This window comes from Camponotus vicinus, unplaced genomic scaffold (genome assembly GCF_025532165.1).
Source record: "Camponotus vicinus isolate PSW18456_S1 unplaced genomic scaffold, iyCamVici1.0 SCAF_10, whole genome shotgun sequence".
NCBI lineage: Eukaryota > Metazoa > Arthropoda > Insecta > Hymenoptera > Formicidae > Camponotus > Camponotus vicinus.
Window position 1 is genome coordinate 6,656,391 of NW_028141946.1, and position 19,412 is coordinate 6,675,802.

The 19,412-nt window shown below is 33.7% G+C and overlaps 3 protein-coding genes across 8 annotated transcripts in view; 2 read left to right on the forward strand and 1 right to left on the reverse strand.

Annotated features, from left to right (window-relative positions):
* Positions 1–220: 220 nt before the first annotated feature.
* Yippee (yippee zinc finger protein) lies at positions 221–1,999 on the forward strand. Its single transcript, XM_083080644.1, has 3 exons — positions 221–566; positions 870–1,077; positions 1,164–1,999. The coding sequence occupies exons 1-2, from the start codon at positions 406–408 to the stop codon at positions 1,057–1,059; spliced, it is 351 nt and encodes a 116-aa protein (XP_082936770.1). The 5' UTR covers positions 221–405; the 3' UTR covers positions 1,060–1,077; positions 1,164–1,999.
* Positions 2,000–2,961: 962 nt separating this feature from the next.
* Positions 2,962–12,027, forward strand: Smg (sterile alpha motif domain containing protein 4 smaug). 4 transcript variants are annotated; one of them, XM_083080640.1, is made up of 10 exons: positions 2,962–3,125; positions 4,277–4,463; positions 4,852–5,158; positions 5,299–5,617; positions 5,698–5,930; positions 6,005–6,115; positions 6,346–6,720; positions 6,820–6,979; positions 7,071–7,335; positions 7,409–12,027. In XM_083080640.1, exons 2-10 carry the CDS (start codon positions 4,386–4,388, stop codon positions 7,577–7,579), a joined length of 2,019 nt encoding a protein of 672 aa, XP_082936766.1. In that variant the 5' UTR covers positions 2,962–3,125; positions 4,277–4,385; the 3' UTR covers positions 7,580–12,027. The 4 variants fall into 4 exon arrangements, with proteins under 4 accessions (XP_082936766.1, XP_082936767.1, XP_082936768.1 ...); XM_083080641.1 differs by having other exon boundaries at positions 4,855–5,158; XM_083080642.1 differs by lacking the exon at positions 4,277–4,463 and having other exon boundaries at positions 2,963–3,125.
* Positions 12,028–12,389: 362 nt separating this feature from the next.
* Asap (ArfGAP domain of ASAP) overlaps positions 12,390–19,412 on the reverse strand; it is a 44,637-nt gene continuing 37,614 nt past the window's right edge. For 2 of the 3 annotated variants that reach the window (XM_083080647.1, XM_083080645.1), the window contains exons 16-17: positions 18,844–18,912; positions 12,390–17,603 (exon numbers count right to left, since the gene is read on the reverse strand). In XM_083080647.1, coding sequence (XP_082936773.1) covers positions 17,388–17,603; positions 18,844–18,912 — 285 coding nt within the window. In that variant the 3' untranslated portion in view covers positions 12,390–17,387. The remainder of the gene's footprint in view (positions 17,604–18,843; positions 18,913–19,412) is intronic. The other variant, XM_083080646.1, reaches the window with a different exon arrangement.

Below are 19,412 nucleotides of genomic sequence, written 5' to 3' on the forward strand. Positions count from 1 at the left end.
GATTTCTTTAACCTGATTGGTCAATCAAACGCTTCAAACAGCTTCAAAGCATCCTCAGCGTCACTTTGACCGCAGCCACAAATAGAAATAGTTTTGACTTGCGATGTATATGTATTATGTATCTCTCTCTCTGTTTCCGCTTCCATCTTGCACTAAGAGTTTCAACTCTATATATATTTCAGTGTTCTATGACGTATCATGAAAACATTTCCCACTCCTGCTTCAAATGTTAGTATACACCTGCTATTCTTGATGTATGTATGACGGATTTCAGGACAATAGATATGGTAACATTGAACGTTGGATGACTTTTGTTTTCTGCAGCGCGAGATTTGTATTAATCCGTTAAATAAACACTGCCAATTGTCGATTGATTTCGATAAGTTATTCAAGTTGCTTTCCAAGATGGGAGTAATATTTCTAGAGCACATCGGTGGCAATCGTCTATTTTCCTGCGCTTCCTGTGATACCAATCTCACCAACAGGTCACAGCTCGTAAGCACACGCTTCACGGGTGCCACAGGACGTGCTTTTCTCTTCAACAAAGTCGTCAATCTAAATTATAGGTATGTTTTTTTATCTTCGCTTGTATACAATTATTCTTGCGAGATAAAATTTGAATAATGAGGTGATAGTTTTTTAAAAGTAATATGCATTGTATTCATGCTCAATTTTCTGACACTGACATATTTCGTTTATTAAATTGCATGTTTTTTCTTATTCCATTATAAAAGATATTCAAATTAGATTATGAAAATATATAACAGTGATGACAGTTAAAAAAATGTGAATATCAATTTTTATATTCATAGAGTTATCTACACTTCTCTGAATTCTATGATATGTATTATATTCTGATTATAATATAGTGAAGTACAGGATAGAGTGATGCTGACGGGTAGACACATGGTTCGAGATGTCAGCTGCAAAAATTGTGACGCTAAACTCGGATGGGTATATGAATTTGCAACAGATGAACAGCAACGATATAAGGAAGGTCGTGTTATACTGGAACGAGCTCTTGTCACAGAGAGTGATGGGTTGAATGAGAGTGTTTAATATTTAACTGAGTAGTGTGTATGTTAAAGATTAATCAATGTAATTCTTAAATAAGTTATTGCCAATTTTCAAATTGTTTGATTTTAATTTTAATTTCAATTTAGAAGAGACTCTTGGTTAGTATCCAACTTGTTCAAGTAAATATTGATGACGCTAATTAATTGTGATAAGATGTCAATCAACTTTTTTGTGTAAATATGGTTCCTATTTTATAAGATGTTTCACAGAGTCTATACTTATTTATGTTTTTTGATTGAGTCTACATCTTGTATATTTTATTCAAAATTGCTAAATTTATATAAGAATAAACATTATTTATAACAAATTGACATTTTTTTATAAACAACATTAATAAACCAAATTTAATGGCTCACACAAATATGTATGTTAAGAAAATTAAGAAAATATATATATAATATGTGAGTATATTTAATAACTATGTATCAATGAGTGCAATATAGATATAAATGGAACAGCATATATTTTTTTTACATAACTTTATTTATACTGTTTCAATAAATTCAAGAAGCAATAATGTACAAGATGTTTAAAGTTGTGTGTTAATCAAGATCAACACATGTAATTGTGTGTAAATATAAGTAATATTTAAAACTTTAAATTATTCATGTTCGCTATCCTTATTGGTTTCCTTTTGGTAAATGCCAAAGTAAAATTTTACTTTAAATAAATATATGATATAAATTGAGAAAACACACACATATACACACATAAATCTTTGTAAGATTCGTGAAAGTCACATCTTTTGAAAACTTTGAATACTTTCCAAATAAACAAAGGTCTGTTTAATGTAAAGAAAACAAGAATTGTTTACTTTTGATGATAAATGTACGATACTGATACAAACTATAGTATATATGTATTATAGAATTATGTTCTGTACTGTAGGAAGATAGATAATAATTATATGCATAAAAAATAAAAAAAATTGCGCCCTAATTTCTTTAAAAAATCTTAATAAGAAAATCACGTATGATAAAAAAATATACGAAATATCATTTTAACAACAAATTCTTTTCAACACAGTGTCGCATTTTTTAAATTAACAATCAACTGATTATCATGTTATCATGTTTTCAACATGATTATATGCTCCTGTCAATTTTCTTATCGTGCTTATGACTTTATCAAGATTTATTGAGAAAGCTCAACTTTAATCTATCCTTATCGAATTATGTTGCACAAGAAACAAAGATTTATCATCTTATACTATGCTTCTTAAATAAGAAAACTGAATTGTGTATCAGATGAATTTATTACTTAAAATGACATATACATAAAAAATGATAAATTTATTGTATAAAGAATGATGAATTAGCCTAATATTACATTTGTCGTACGACAAATTTTTTTAAGCACGTTGATTGGCTGCGGGATAGAAAGTTTCTAAAGATTCAAAAAATTATTATCCCGCAGCCAATCAATGTGCTTAAAAAATTTGTCGTACGACAAATGTAATATCGGCCTTATTATACATAAAAAATGAATTTATACCTATGATTTACATATAAAAAATAATGAATTTATTAATTATATAATTTTATTTTTTCTTCATCTCATACGAATTTTTTTCTCGAGAAATTATTTTTTCAGATATATTGTCGCATACATTTCATAATGTGCTCTTTAAAATTGGAAGATAAAAATCTCTCCAAATGCGTCTCTCCTTTCTCAAGACGAATTCAGCATATTCCAAATGTGAATACGCTATGCCAAGGAACGGATGGTAAACAACTCGGGCAAGCTCGCGTTACACGCCACGGGCGGTCGACGCACTCACGAGACAAACGAACCGCGCCCGCGGACGCGCCCTGATTGGCTGTCGCGCTCGACCCGACAACCAATCCTCGGGTCCGGAGACGCCGCGACTGCCGCGAGCGAGCCCGAGCGGACGGCGGAGCAGTGTGATCACGTAGTCCCACCACGCCGCATGGTGGATAGATGTTTCTCCCGACATCGGACAGCGAGTAAAATGCTGTAAACCGTGCGTCTTCGTCGTCGTCGTCGCCACGCCGGAGGAAGGAGCGTGCCAGTGGAAACTATCTCTCGTAAGTCCGCTTTAACGCACCTTTAATTCCGAGGCGCGCTTGATCGCGCTTGAGGCGCGGACGAGGAGGGAGAGGAGAAGGACGAAGGAGAATTGTGCCTGCTCGGCGACATCGGACACGAAGCGGCGTATTGTTTGTTTGCTCCGTCGCTGTACCTCGACGACATTGTAGCGATATTCGCACAAGTGGCGGTCGCCCTCGCCCCCTCTCGTCTCCACCGAGATTCGTCGACGATCGAGCACGTTCTTCCCGGTGGAGAGACACGATGCCGAGTCAAACACGGGCCGCTGGCGATTCCGAACACGAATTTTGCTCTCCTCTTTTTTTCCCTCCTCCCTTGTTTTCGTCCCTTCGTTCTTCGCCCCCGCCAACGTGTATATACGTACTTCCGTCTCCCTCGCTACCGGTTTCTCGCTCTCCCTTCCGTTCGCGATATCGAAGGATGTATTCGTGTACGTATAAATACAGTGACGCGCGACGATGACAAGGGCTCGGCCCAATGATGCGGAGAATTTTCCTCGAATTTTCGACGAGATTAGGCGGTATCGGCACGAGGTCTCGTGAGTCTCGACGCCGATGCCTCGGGGGAGAGGAAAAAGAAAAGGAAGGAAAGAGATGTATCTTATCGGACGCATTCTCCCGCCCCTCCCCTGCGAAGCGCCCCCTCGCTCCTGCGCCTTCCCCCTCCCCTGTCCGCCCTCCACGTCGCTCTTCGTCTCGCGCGCGCGATGCCATTGCACCGCCGAACGAATCGCAGCAGGAAAAGCTATAAATACACACGCATCGCGCGCGGGGTAAACAAACTTGACCTCAGCGGAATTCTTATCGGCGTATACACACAGAGGTGGCTTTGAGGTTATGTCGCTCTGGGGCTTTGGGAGCCCCTTGTGTATCCAAATCGCGGGGGCGGCGATATTTCCGGGGCGAAAAATCCCGCCGAATCCCAACATGCCGGATAAACCAACGCGTCGATAAATGACGCGTGATAATCTGCTCGTCTGCCGAGTTGTTGCTATTATTGTTCTCTCGTTCAACGCGCGATAAGAGTCGCTGAAAATGATATCTTGGCGAAGATCTAACGTTCGGATGAGATAAAATAGCGGAGACCACGTGAGTGGAATTTATTTTTCACATTCGGCGCGATCTTGCAGGTCTGTCTTTCACAGTCTTCCGTCGCGATACATCCATCATCGAACTGACAAGTTTTTGTCAGCGTTGTGAATTCGATTTTTAAATGTAAATCTTTGCGAGACGCATAATATGATGGCAATGATGACAATGGCTAGCTGTATCGATTTCAACAAGATTGTTGGAAAACTATTTAATCTTTTAAAACAAGTAATTTATATATCTTATTTTCTATTTTTATTCCTAATATGGATTCTATTTAAACTTAATTTAATACTATTCTTTTAAAACAATATAATTTATATATCTAGATTTTTCTATTTTTATTTCTAATATGAATTCCTTATTATTTTTTCCCAATAATGGTGTCTTTTTATGTAAAAGTATGTGCAATTTAGAGGAAAGAAATATGATAGCAATTAATTTTGTCAAAACTTTTATTGAAATATTATTTTTTATCTAAATTTCATTTTTAAAATTAAAATTACTTAAAATATTGAAGCAATAATTTGTTTACATTTTTTTGTATATATCTACTTCTTAATCGTGCGAAGATAGAATGAGAAAACTTCTTGTTTCTTACATTTTTTTTTAATAGAAGACTGGCAATTCTCAACTATTTGAAGACTGTGAATACATATTTGGAGGTGATTTAGACTGTATTGAGAGAAAAACTTTTACGCAAACCAAAATGAAGTGGACAACTGGTGCTCCTTTTAATGAACAAGTTGGCGAACTTACTCGTGTATTCTCTCAATGGAATGAATGCGAACAAACTGTTGTTCTTTATGCACTCTTGCGTCGTATACCTGCAGTTCAGGCAAGGTTTCTCGCACAAGCGGTACAACATTCCCTGCACTCTGTGTCTGAATTGGATATAAAGGAAATAAATGCCAATAATCCAAGTAATTATAATCTTTAACATTCTATATTTAGAAATAATATATAAATGAAATAATATATAATTTAATAAAGCATACTCAATATATATTGTATATATACATACATATATACTTGTAACATTGTAAAATATTTTATATTTCAGCTTATATCACATCATTAATGTCAGAGTCAACAGAAATTGCAATTAATCAAGTCTTGATACATTTACCTTTACTAAGGCCTGGGAATATAGAGTGCAAACAAAGCTACCTACAGGCAATACCAGAATTAGTGAGTCATTGTGTGAGCACGGGACAATTTACAGAACAAACACAGCAGCTTTTGAGCTACACTCTAATACACCCAGCTATAACTAATCAAGATAGACGTTCTTTAACTCAATGGCTCAGACATTTGGAAGATCGTATCAGTGGTACACCGCCTATTACCGGTCTCGAAGATTACCCAAATACTCCAAGCAGGTAAGTCAGGCAGAAATAATGATACTAAAAATATTGATATCTTATCTTTAATGTATCTCTAAATTTTGTCACATGATAAGATGGGAGAGTCCATGGCAAAGAAATTCTAAGCAGCAAAGTGATCAGGCTAATCTATTTAATACGCAACCGGCTCCTACGTTTCTACAATTTCAACCTCGTCAACGTCGTTCGAATAGCTTGACGCCACCGGTGCCAGCGCCGCATCAACTCGAAGTCTTCGAGCGTACTAATAACACAAATAATTCATCCAGACATAAGCCGCGTAGCTTTAGTGTTTCCGGAGATCATGCCAGTAATTTCCAATATATATGTATGAATTTATGTCGTATTACGTTGGCACGTTTTTAAATGACAATTTTTACATAGGCAATATTATCGGTTTGGGTCCACTGAGCCCACAGAGTTCCTGTGCGAGTAGCGGTAGCGAGGGTCGTTTGGATGACGCTTCCAATCGTTCGCTCGCGAGCGGTATGAGAGGTGAATTTAAATGCGATTTTAATACTTTTAAATAATAACAGAAAGGAAGATCGGAAGAAGGTCCATTTTTTCTATAGATCGTATATAGTTTTGCGTTTTATGTAATAACTTTTTACGTCTTTAAATCAAAGAATTTTTTTAATTACATTATTCTTTCAATCCCATTCAAATCACATTTCCTCTCATGACAAGAATATTTATTTTTAAGCTATTTTTTTTTTCACTTTCAGATGTACAATCATGGCTTAAAACATTACGCCTCCATAAATACAGTTACTTATTTGTTACCATGAATTATGAGGAGATGCTGCAATTGACAGAGGATCAATTGGCAGAACAAGGAGTTACAAAGGGTGCTAGACATAAACTGGCTCTCTCTATCGCTAAACTGCAGCAACGATATAATACCCTCTTGAATCTGGAAAAAGGTTTGGTGCAACCTAGCGCCCGCGATGGCATGCAAAACACTTCGTTCTCGCAAGGTCCATCTTTACTTATTAATACGATGGACGAGCTCAAAACAATCTTGGCCACCCCTATGAAACCGAGTCAAGAGAACGATCCGCAAGATATCCCTGCGCAGTTTACAAAAGTGCTTGGAAAATGTATGTACATAAGAATATTACATTATAATTTTATTATTAAAATTCCATTAGAGATGATTGAAAAAAAATATCGTCGGCATTATCGGTTTCTTTATTTAGTGTGCAGTAGATTGGCTCTGGACAGCGTAGAAGACGGTATTTTGTGCGCGTGCATCAACATTTTGGAAAAGATATTGCAGCACGACTGTTTTACTCCGAATCAGAAGGAGAAAGTGCAACAATGGCGCAGTAGACTCGGCAATCCACGACCAACTCCAAAGTAAGACGAGATCTACATTCTCGACAAAAAATACAAGTAGTCTAATGTATTGTGTTGAGATAACTTTCGAAATATATGTGCGTAATTTTAGATGGCAACACAATTACGGTTACAATAACAGAAGGTATGGCAATTCGCAACAGCACAATAGGAAGCCGAGTTTAAATTTGAACCACATTCACACTACCCATCTACACAACAACCATTTTATGATTACTCCGCATAGAAACAGTATATCTTCGCCGTATTTGCAAAATAATCAGAATCAGAATATGAATACTTTGAATACGAACAACTTGCGTACGATACATACAATCGAGAAAAGACCGAGCCTACAAGAGACCAGCAGTTTGCAGGTAAAATAAAATCTAGTTTCTCGAAATTTTATTTTATTTTCTTTATTAATATGTTAACTATTTTATTTTGCAGCAATTACAAAAAACGTTGCAACGTGCATATAGCGCGCCGCAGCGGGACCGTTTTTTGGGGCACCCTACCAATGGAGCGAATGAAACGACGGAGCCGGAAATCAATTCTCGCTTGGAATCTCTTTGCTTGAGGATGACCGAACAAGCGATCGGCGGATTCGGCGAGGCCTAAACTTCTATATTCGCGTTCTAGGATTTAATGTAAGTCACGTCTGAACATTTTTCAGATTTTCGATTCTGAAAATTTATTTGAAGAAAATTCTGTTTGCCAAAATACACGAGCGAGCGAGACGACGCGCATATTCATAAGTCATCATTTTAAAGTGATATTTCGATGGGATGATATACTTTTGTTGTATGCAAACACCTGCGTGTATACACACTTACGCTTTAATAGCCCTAACCAAATCGAAAAAATGTCCGACACGTGCGACATTATTGTGAAAGAGAGAGAGATAAAGATAGGTCATTCTTCGAAAAGCGAATGACTTTTACACATACACAACACACACACACACACACATGTGTAAATCATATTTTTTATTATATCTGATGCAATTGTACTATTTAATTGACAGAATTTGGCAAGCCAAATGCTATTAGAAAGATAGAGTCTTTCCTCGACTATTACTGCATCCATATATATAAATATATAAGAAAAAGTATATATATACATATGATAATACATCAAATAATATTGCAGAACATTGCATAGTAATGTAATTTTTTCACTCTCTTCTTTCCTTCTCGTGTTTTATGATTTAAAATATGAGAAAGAGAGAAAAGAATGAAAAAATGATATTACATCTCCATGCGATGTAATGCAATATCATTTTTCATGTTATCCATTTTGGGAAATGGAATTTGTCTGATCTTAAGTATCAGAAGATATAGTAACATAATGTAATTCATTTTCAATAATTAATTTTACTTCTTTTTAATATTATATTACTATTATTATTATTATTATGTTAATGTTATATTTTTACTATTATCATTACTAACATTATCCAACATCAGTACGTTTACGATATAAATATAATCTCACTACAATAAAATTTTTACTATTATCATTACTAATATTCAACATCATTATTACTATAATAGAAATATAATATCTCTATCATTATAGTGAAAATATAATATTAATATGATAATAATAATAATAATAATGTAAAATTAAAAAGAAGTAAGATTAATAAGTTTATTAAAAATTAGTTACATTATGTTACTACGTCTTCTGGCGTTTATAATCAAACAAGTTCTTTTTCTCAAATGAGAAATAATGTTACAGAACATTATATGGAAATGTAGTATCATTTTTTTTATTCTTCTCTTTCTTTCTTGTATCTTACACGATTTAAAATACAAGAGAGACAGAGACAAACAGAATGAAAAAATGATATTACATCATCATGCAATGTTTTGCAATATTATTTTTCATGTTATCCATTTTTCAAAATGGAATTCATCTGATTTTAAGCACTAGATAATTTTGTAGTAGCGTAATATAATTCATTTTAATAATTCGACTGATTTTAATTATTTTTAATATTATATTACTATATATTATTGTGGTAATATTATATTTTTATTATCATTATATTAACATCATTATCACACTATATTACTAGCGCTACTATTGCTCCTATTACTATTATTATTAGCACACTATTACTACTCTATTCCTATTACATACTATCATCATTATTATCAATCTTACATCGCTACCGTTTTATCTATCGCTCTTACTATTACTATACTCTGTCTAGAAAGCAAGCATGCTTAAAAAATTGACACTCTGTCATAAGTTAATCCGCGCATACTTTTAAAACTTAATCTCGACTATACCGGAAAGCACGTATGACGGCGTGTATGCTTCGTAGTTTGCGCACAGATCTCGTGACTTTATTTTGATTGATGGATTCATCTCATTTTTTTTGTTTTTACGAAATGATAAGCTATTATAAAAAGTAAAGCGAGTAAATATACAATAATGGATATTAAGGGCCTTACATGGAAGGGATGAGCGTATATAAGAAATGTAGAAATTTGATATTATAAAATAGCGGCGAAATTTGGGGGAGGGGGAAGGGTCAGACTGACGCTATACACCGTGGCGCGACATCGAAATCTGTGGCTTTAAATTCTAAGCATACATCGTATTTAATCTATTTAGCATGTTGAAGTAGCGTCGCGAGTAATATAGCATAATATTTTTTCGTGCAAGCAAAAAAAATTAAATTTATTAAATTGTGTAATGTTAGTGAGAGTAATAACCGATTATTACGATATTACGTGAAGTAAGAAAAAAAAATAATGAAAGACTGAATAATTCACGCGCCGCGATCCGTCGGTTTAGAATCCTGAATGCTTCACTATCCTTCCGTTTGTATGGATTTCGTGCGCGCGTGAATAGAATAATTGGAAGACTGCGAAGATGGAAAAACTTGTCAAAATATTAAGAATTAGCGAGCGAGCGAAAGAAGAAAGAAAGAGCGAAAGTGATGCAAAAAAAAGCAAGGGAGAGAATATCGAGTTTAAGGATATAAAATTAGTTAATTAGTATATATTATAGTGATTATTATAACAATAATTATATTCTGCTAGAAGGTAATACATATAAGAGACCGCGCGATGATTTCTCGAATCCAGGGTTATCCTGCTAAGAATTGTAATTTATAGTAATAACCGTACACACAAGACGAATACCTATACTTAATCATTATTTCGTTTCACACTCGCGATATATTTTTATTCTCGATCAGCGGCAATAGCAGCAGCACCAAAACTATATCTGATCAGTTATATTTATATACATGTATACATATATCTATATGATATGTATCGCGAAACTCTACGAATTCCAAGAGAGAAAGCTGATGATCAAAAGCTAGTCAAATAATACGTTTTTAATTTCTCTACCAATTATAGTTAATTAATTATACATTAAATCTACGTACACACACATTGCCAGATATCACATAGAGACACGATAAAACATATACACATATATATATACATTTACGTTGACACGGTTACATACACGCAATAAATAAAGCGATCCGAGCGAAAATGTAAAGAAAAAGCTCAAAGACTGCTCCTAAGCGACATCAGGAATTTCATTCAACGTAGAATTACTACTTATATTTCATCTATAATCGAAGCGCAGCATCTAATCTCCAACTGATAAAGGCAGGACCTGAATTATAATAAAGAGGATGCAAAGAGATTTTATCCGCGAAATGTATGCATATAGAGATAAAGGAAAAAAGAAAAAAAAAATGATCTTGCCGAGGATCAGAGCCGCCGTTATGTTAATTTTTTGCCAATTGATCATTAATCTATCATCATTGTTATTTGTGGTAAATTAACGCGGCATAGTATAACATGTGTACTTAGTATTTACACACGCAATCGTTGTCAGGATCGCTGGACACCTGTCTTGCTCAAAATTAACTATCGGCGGCGATTGTTTCGTAGCTTTCGAAGGCGCGATGCGCATGAACGAGCGATAACGAACGGATAAGCAAATTTTCATTTGAAATGAAATGATTTTAATCGCAAATTGGAAAATCACAAGGAGCGATGTATTAAAATGAACGCTGCGATTAAATAACATGAAGAAAGTATTTCTCTCGATAAAACAAATGTTAATATATGTTAATAGCAAATTACAGTCGTAAAAATAGGTTACTGAAGTCGTGGATTCTGTAAAAAAGAGAAAAAGAAAAAATCGCAAAAAGATTATTCAAAATTTTTCCACTATACAATCGACGCTTATTGATAAATACTTCGCTTTGCATACTATAATACGATATAAATGTATAATTCTATTAACGTGTAAATACTTGAAAGCACTTGTACTCAATTCTTTGCGATTTTCCAGTTCGCATTGCATCTGCACATATACGTGTGCACATTTTATTCGTTTAACTCGTTACATCCATATCGAGTTTCTCTGGCCACCCTTCTTAAAGTTTGGATGGTGATAAAATGTTCCACGTTTGTCGTGTTCTGTTATCCGCTCGTCGACCTCGGTTCAGGATAGATGAAAAGTAAATATATATGGGGCAAAAGTTCGCGGGATGTCCTTTGGCCGGATACTTGCATACTAGAGAATTGCGCGATTAATTGTAGTAGTAGTTCTTGAAGAATGATTTTCCTCGATTGAGATTTCGAGTACGAGACGATGCGAGTTTCCGGCTGAAGATGTCCATACGATAGCCCAGATAGCAAATGATAAATTAGATCCGGTGCGGTAAAATAAGACCGGACGTGTTGTAGCGACTGATTTGCTTTATTAAGAGAAAGCGCGACGCGCCAGACGCTTTTTCTTTTCTTGTACGCGCGGGAAGGGATTCGCACCCTCGCCGGGTAATACTAGTGTTCACACGTTTTGCCGCAGCTTCTCCGGATAATATTAGATAAGTAATAAGATCCTTCGAATTTTCGTCAGAAATGATTGCTAACCCCTGGGATACCTTAGTCATATAAGTAAGCTGGGCAACTTGTAAAAATGCAATTTTTGTACTGTTATAAAAAAAAGTTGAATAGACGAGGGTACACTGACGTTGTAGCGTGAAAAAACATTTTTCAATAAAAGATTTTTCATACGCATGCATTGTGTACTGCAATTAATATTGATGTATCTGTGTGTATTAATTGCATGTATGAGTGGAGTACGAGTGGAAAGTGATCTAAAACATCTTTTATTCTTCATTTATAGAGAAATAGTTATAGAGAAATCATGTTAATATTTTAAAAACGATCGATTTTTTATTTGGCGATTTTTTCTCTAAGTATATATATTTTTTAACATATTTAATTTTTACATTAGGGGATACATTTAATACAAAATATGAAGAGAAATGTTCTGTTACTGAATACAATAATCTTTTATCCTTAGGATTTCTTATCGTGTATTAGGATAATAGTGTTTTTGAGGAAATAATATTTTATAAAATTAAAAGAGCATGATATTGATTTTGTAGTTCTCTAAACAGCATTTATTTTCTTCTTTTGTTACATTTTTTGAAATCGCGTCCCATTCGAAGACGTTGTGCACAGTTTTAACGGTGAAAGATAATAGTAAACGTCGATACAATGTTATCGTTCCGTGTAATATATAAATATTTAGACCTGTTCCGGCAACACAACACGCGTTCGCCGAATATCTAGAATCGTATGATTTTGTTCGATCGACTTGTATCGTCATCGTTCTCCCTTCTTTACTCACACCATCTCTAACGGAATGGCTACGTATATATACGCAGGGATTTAATATATTAATATGCATTTTCTTTTATACGCAATATCGATACAAGGTTATTAAAATATCAGATACGAGTACAAAACTGATTTATGCCGCATCCCCTGATAAAGAGGGATTCTTGAGTTCGTATTTCTTTGTAATCATTATGATTTCCTCTCTTTAGGATAGAATGCATCAACACTTTGATAAATTAAACTCTCTTCGCGATTCTCAGTCAAGCTCTAGTTCACATGGTTCTATATAAAATAGACACAGAATAACAAACCTCTGAAAGTCTTGCTAATCTTTTGTTTCTCTTGAATTTTCATTTCGTTGGTTGAAAATTAATTAGCTAAAAAGCGCTGACGTAGATTATAAAACATCCCATAAATATCTCTTTGGATAATAACTCTGGCTGTAGTATAGACAGAGCTAAACAGAGATAGAGAATTTAATTAATCACAGTGATGCAATCATTGGTTCAAGCCACGCATTTTGCTGTTCGTATCAAATATTCGAAGAACCTCTTTCATTTTCACTATACATTCACGCGTCCCGTTTAATATACGAGAGAAAGTGGCTAGAAAATAATAATAAATACTTACAATCTATCTAACGATTATTCTTAAGTTTGAAATGCAAAGGATCTCGATCGCATCATACAGTTGAGAATCATACAATTATTTAAATAGTATCCACATATTTCTTAAGTCTAGATCGTAATTCAATATATATATAATGTGTCTATATAATATATGTGTTCGTATAATATAAACATCAATTTATTTACGCTTCCTCTCGTTATCAAGCATACACACACATACACGAAATTCTACTTTTATCTATACACGTATTTACATAGATCGACGACACGCATTTTATTTTATTCCGAAGATAAATGGATACTATGTTGATGCGCTTGTGAAGAAGTCGATGAATTCCAAGATAACGTGGAGTTTGATGAGAAAGACTGTTAATCTAATATTAAGTAGATAACGTTTTTTTTCTTTTATTACAGATACTACATATCGAGAGAGAAGTTATATATATATATATATATATATATATATATATATAAGATACAACTTCAATATAATACTACGTATCGTCCGTCCGACGAGCTTATATATTTTATCGCTTTGACTTAAAAACAAAATTGCATCCAGCCATAATTTTATACTTTCTGTTCCTCTAAAATCTTTTAGTTGTATTTAAGATATCTACAAAGATTTTTATTAAACTGAAGAACAATCTTATTTGATCTAAATGTGGTAACACGCGAACTTGCATTCGACATTTTACATTGGTGTTTATGTTATTTATTTATATAGGTGCTGCCGAAAAAAGTTAATTAATAAAAAATGGAAAACGCGAAGAATGCCCTCGTGAAAAAATTTTTTTATTAAATTGCGATTCCCAACTTGATGGTTCGAATGGAAAATTCTGTAATATTGTCTGTATCATTTATATTATGTTTAGAATTTTATTAATAAAAATTATTAATAAATAATGTTTTTTTTTTAAGCGGAGCATTTTCTCTGTAAAAGTTTACGTGAAAAACACTGCTTTCGAATAATGGCACTTGTAGCCTTTTTCATTTTCTTCCCTGTGTTTTACGAAGACTGTGAATTACGAAAGAATATCTATAAAAATGATTAATAATTTTTTTATCACGACAATGATAAAGCGCAATCGGAAAAATAAAACGTGAACATTTAACTCTTCGAAAAAAATATATCTAAATCTACATTTAAGTAATATGATTCACAGAAATACTCCTTTTTCAGCTTCATTGGAATAAAATCGTGAGATGATATATTCTTTGCTGTTCAGAAATTTTTTGTAGCCATATTTTAAATGAAAGAGTTAGGGATATTGCGCGACCCTAACACGTTTAAATCAATCGATTACACTTAAGAAATTAATGTCACAGTTAATAGCGTTACAGCGGTATATATTCTACTTTCGTTCGTCTATATATGTACAAAGCCTTATAATATAATCGTAAGGAAAGAAATTATTCGTGCTGTGCCCACAAGCATCGATACGCGATTCGTATAATAAAGACACGAGGTACACACGCCGATCCCGTCGATCAGACTAATGTTATTGAATCATGATTATTTGCGGAACCATTTTATCGACAGCAGTAGTAAATAATCACATAATTAATAAAAAGTATCGCGTTTGCTACAATCTTCTCCATGCCATTCGAAAAATGATCGAGAACCTTTACCAAAATATTATAAAACGGCTTCGCAAATGTTCCATTTTCAACGCGACTTTCTCCTTTTTTTGCAATATCCTCTTTGGTCTCGTACATTCAAATAGAATATTAATAATAACGTAACGCGACGTGAAGATTTCCGCCTGTCCGCGTCATGTTACACGTTTCCATCATTTTTGTAGCACGCTTGGCGGCTAATAACCAGTTTCACCTTATTCTATTTGAAGATCGACTAACATGTAGTATGGCATTACAAAAAAAATATACACTCGTTTATAACGATGTAAAATCGAATATGCTAATAATACTATGTCTCATGCAATATCGGTATGTAACATATCGTGCTTGACGATCGTAAAATTCGCCCCTTTACCTTCCTTTTCTTTTTTTACGCTAATTTTAATCACCCTGCTATAAAGACTACAATTTCGTATTTGTACCTTACATTTAACGTCAGATCTGGTCGTTTGATTCTGAGATTTATTTGTCTCATCATTTGATTGGATATCTCAGATTTGGAGAATCAGGATTTAGCGCTAAATGTAGGGAGTTTAAATACAATATTCTATACCACGAGAGTTTCATTTATCCTTATGTTAAATCGATTCATTATTGGCAGTATGAAAAAAAGAAGTGTTCGCCAGATCGATAGACAGGACATTGAGACACCGAAACTGTGAACTGTGTATCTCTTTTCTTTCTTAGCATTCGGTATCGCGATAATGTATTATACAGGATTTTTCAGACATGTGGTGAAAGCTTAATTTTCTAATCTGCAGATTCGAGTCTTTATATATTTCTTTAGCGTTCTACATATAATTATTTATTGTTATATATTTATTATTAAAGTTTTTCTCTATCGATAGATGCTTGTTTGTGCTCTCTTTTTTTAGAAGCGTCTTGTACATACGTTGAATCGGACAAATCTATTTTATCTCGTTATGGAAAAGGTTGTTCGACGCATAATTTCATTCGTTTCAATGCATAGTGTGTCAATAATTCACTCTTTGAAATATTATATATCACATATTAGCGTCGCGCAGTATTACAATCAGTATCATCTTTAGTCTATCTTTACTTTAACTCCTTGATTTCAACACCCAGGCCGCTGCAATGCGCGACATGTTATTATATCACTTCCAACATCATACTTTGTTAGCCGGATTTCTAACTATAGATTATATATCTTGAATATCATATATAATATGAGTAGACGAATACCACATATGATTTCTACGTATAAACTCTTCAGATACAACATTCTTCAACAAACATTGGAAACCAGTGAATGTCGACATTGCGTTTGTACAATTAGCTTTTTTTTAATCTTATGTTTCAAAGAAAACGAGAGAAGAGATTACAATTCGAGAAAAGGTAAACCCCGTTGCGTAATCATATCTGTCTGGATGACAAGACGATATTCCCGAGTATCCATTATCGACTGTAATATTCACGTGCCTTCAAAGGTCTCGATATGATTGTCATCCAGCGTAAGACACTAATACTCGACTAAACATCATTTTTTTCGCAGTCATAGTTAGTACAATTTACGATGTACTACGTATTGATTATATAGCTCATTGTCAGTGTAAAATCTTCAAGGTGTCTATTAACTTTGTTTAAATCGAAGAAAATTAATATTTATTTCGTAATTTTCTTAGAACAAAATATAGGATCACATATATATGTCACATGTATATATCGATCATGACAAAAACAAAAATTAAAATTTACTATTTAATATTTGATCGACTTAAAAAATCATAGAATACTGTAAGATGAGAATGCTTGTTGTATGAATAGAAATAATTTTACACGTAACAGAGAAAAATTTTAGAATGTTCTTAAATGTTCAAGAAATCGTCAACAAGGTATGTAACCTTTGGGTGGTAATGAAACTCAAATTTGCAAATAATTATGCAAATGTATACAACAGTAGTATAAATTAATTAGTAAAAATAGAATTCCAATGTACATCAATTTTACTATTTAATTATAAATGTTAAAATAAAATCAAATTTTATTATTGTATGCTATTAAATCATTTTCTCTTTATAGAGTAATAAAAAGTAAGAATTAACTAGAATTATAAGCTTACTTCGTATGTGTTTAAAAACAAAAAGATCTATATTACTAATTTTGTTCAAAATTTTCTTAAGTATTTATTATCCGGTGTAAAATTTCACCCTTTTACTCGCGACTGATGCACTTTGACTTCTTTTTTAAGGATATCAGTTTTTCTACGAGACGCAACGGGAACGAGAGTTAAAATACAGATTAAACTCTTTATTTAGTAACGGTGTTCGTCAATGCCTAACGTTCATTTCTCTGAACGTTTATGACAGTCGAGTTCTGAAGAGACGACGGATGATTGCTTGAACGCATCATGTTGATTCATTCCCTCGGCTTCCTTAGCCAGCTTCTTCGGCCAAGACTGGCGACACTCATCGAACTGGCAGTGCTCGTGACACTCGTTAACGAGTTGAGGCTTACCGAATGTTAATCCTGCAACATGTGCACGAAGCTGATCGGAAACATTCCTCGTCGTTCTGGTGCTCGTTCCAACGCGCCCTCCATCCAATTATCATCGTCGGTCTGCTCGTTCGTCACGATGATGATCTCACCCTCACGAAATGACAGCTCATCCTCGTTGTCGGCCACGCAATCATACAGGGCTCGACAGCGTCGAAGACCCGTCAAGGTGGACGATGTTGGCTACACGAGAAAAAGTCGTAGAATGAGAATCGGGCAAGTATCACAATTAACGTGCGCGTTTCAGTCATCTCGCAGAAGCAAGCACTTTTTGTTGCTTGTATCTTTGTCATGGGACGACAAGCGCGCAAGAATATTTATTCTCCAGAAAAACATTGGAAATTCTAGGAAAGTTATTATAAATTCGTGAAACGCCGTAAAGTTACTTTCATCGGCGTCGATTAAAATTCATTAATTCGTTAATAATTAATTTTATTCAATAAAATTTACTTTCTAATTATTTACATTTTTTCAAATGAAAAGAAGTAATAAATTAGTCGCGCGAAATTAACTAATGTTATATAGCAGACTATAATAAATAAATATAATTTTATTTTAATATAAATATGACAAACTTTTAATAAAGTGTAATAATTTTGTGTGTGTGATGTACATTTCTGACATTTTTAATACATACGTGATTTTTTATATACATGTATATAAGAATTCTAGAATTTCCAATATAAAACATTAACATCATGCTAGTTATACGATGTTTAATATTTGAATAGCTTATTACGATAAGAGAGTTTTAAAGGGGATATATCACGATTTGGAGGAAGTAGTATAACAGATGCATTAAAGTGTTGCCAAACATAAATTCATTCGGGGAAATCCATGCGAAAAATCATTATTTACAGTTATATTTTACATTTTCGTATTTCCTAGATATATGAAAGTAGTTTAGCTACATAAAAGTCATGAAAAAAGTACAATTTTTATTAAGAAAGTCACACGTAGATTAACGAATTGGATAGGATTTGAAAATCGGTCGAGAAAAATAGATGTTAGTTGCACACAATGCAACGCATTTCACATTGTCAGCGGTCAGAAGACCAATATGCATACAGAGTATATTTATAGTTCTTGCGGAAGAAAGATATTATTATGATCGAGTAGTATCTTAACCGATAAGAAATATCTTTATACTTCAACTGCAGCAAGGTCGAAATGATTATAACGCGGAAATATCACATCCGAAACTTCGACATTATACAAATAATGATACGAACGATTGATCATGCAAAACAGTGTTACACTTGAAAGTATCATTGACAGAGAGAGCATAAAGCTCTTATAAATTCAGATTTTATCGTTAATTATCACGATGTGATACGATTGCGTTTTTTGCAGAGATTACATTTTTAAAAGCAGGTAATTTCAAGTGTAACATGCTGGGTAATGTGGGATGACTGATGTTTACCAGATTCAAATTTAGGAGCAAAGATGAAGGCTCTTCGGCGTAGCTCTCTAGCCTGGATCGGTCCCTTCGCTGTACCAACAATGGTTAATGACAAACCATAAAGCACACTGATCTTGAAATTCATGCATTCTGATATCCATACACCGTAGGTAAATATTTTACATCTGACCATGTATTCATTTCAAATTTTATCGCAGCGAATTTTATTTCATTTGCAATAAATTGCTCGATATTCTGCAAATTCTTCTCTTAATAATTTACTGATCGATTTTATCTCGAGAAATATTTCGCGAAATACCTTTAAAACTCAAACTTGATTTTGACACGTAATGTTTGTCGTAAAAATTAATCCACTGTTAAAGATATTAGTATTTTATCTTTGGGACGTTATTTCTCGTAATACTTCTATTAGCGAATTAGCAGTGATTATTTATATATGATTTGATATGAAGTGACAATGAGTGAAATGATTGGAATAAAATGAAATGATAATTTTTCTAGTTATTATACATTAGATAAATTTTTCAATTATTTTATGTTGACAATTAATATAAACGAGGGTCAATTAT

Coding starts and splice junctions, on each gene's coding strand:
- Smg (XM_083080640.1), top strand. CDS start 4,386: ATGATGGCAATGATGACAATGGCTAGCTGTATCGATTTCAACAAGATT. Junction 5,618..5,697: donor TACCCAAATACTCCAAGCAG/GTAAGTCAGGCA, acceptor TCACATGATAAG/ATGGGAGAGTCCATGGCAAA. Junction 5,931..6,004: donor TGTTTCCGGAGATCATGCCA/GTAATTTCCAAT, acceptor ATTTTTACATAG/GCAATATTATCGGTTTGGGT.
- Yippee (XM_083080644.1), top strand. CDS start 406: ATGGGAGTAATATTTCTAGAGCACATCGGTGGCAATCGTCTATTTTCC. Junction 567..869: donor GTCGTCAATCTAAATTATAG/GTATGTTTTTTT, acceptor ATTATAATATAG/TGAAGTACAGGATAGAGTGA.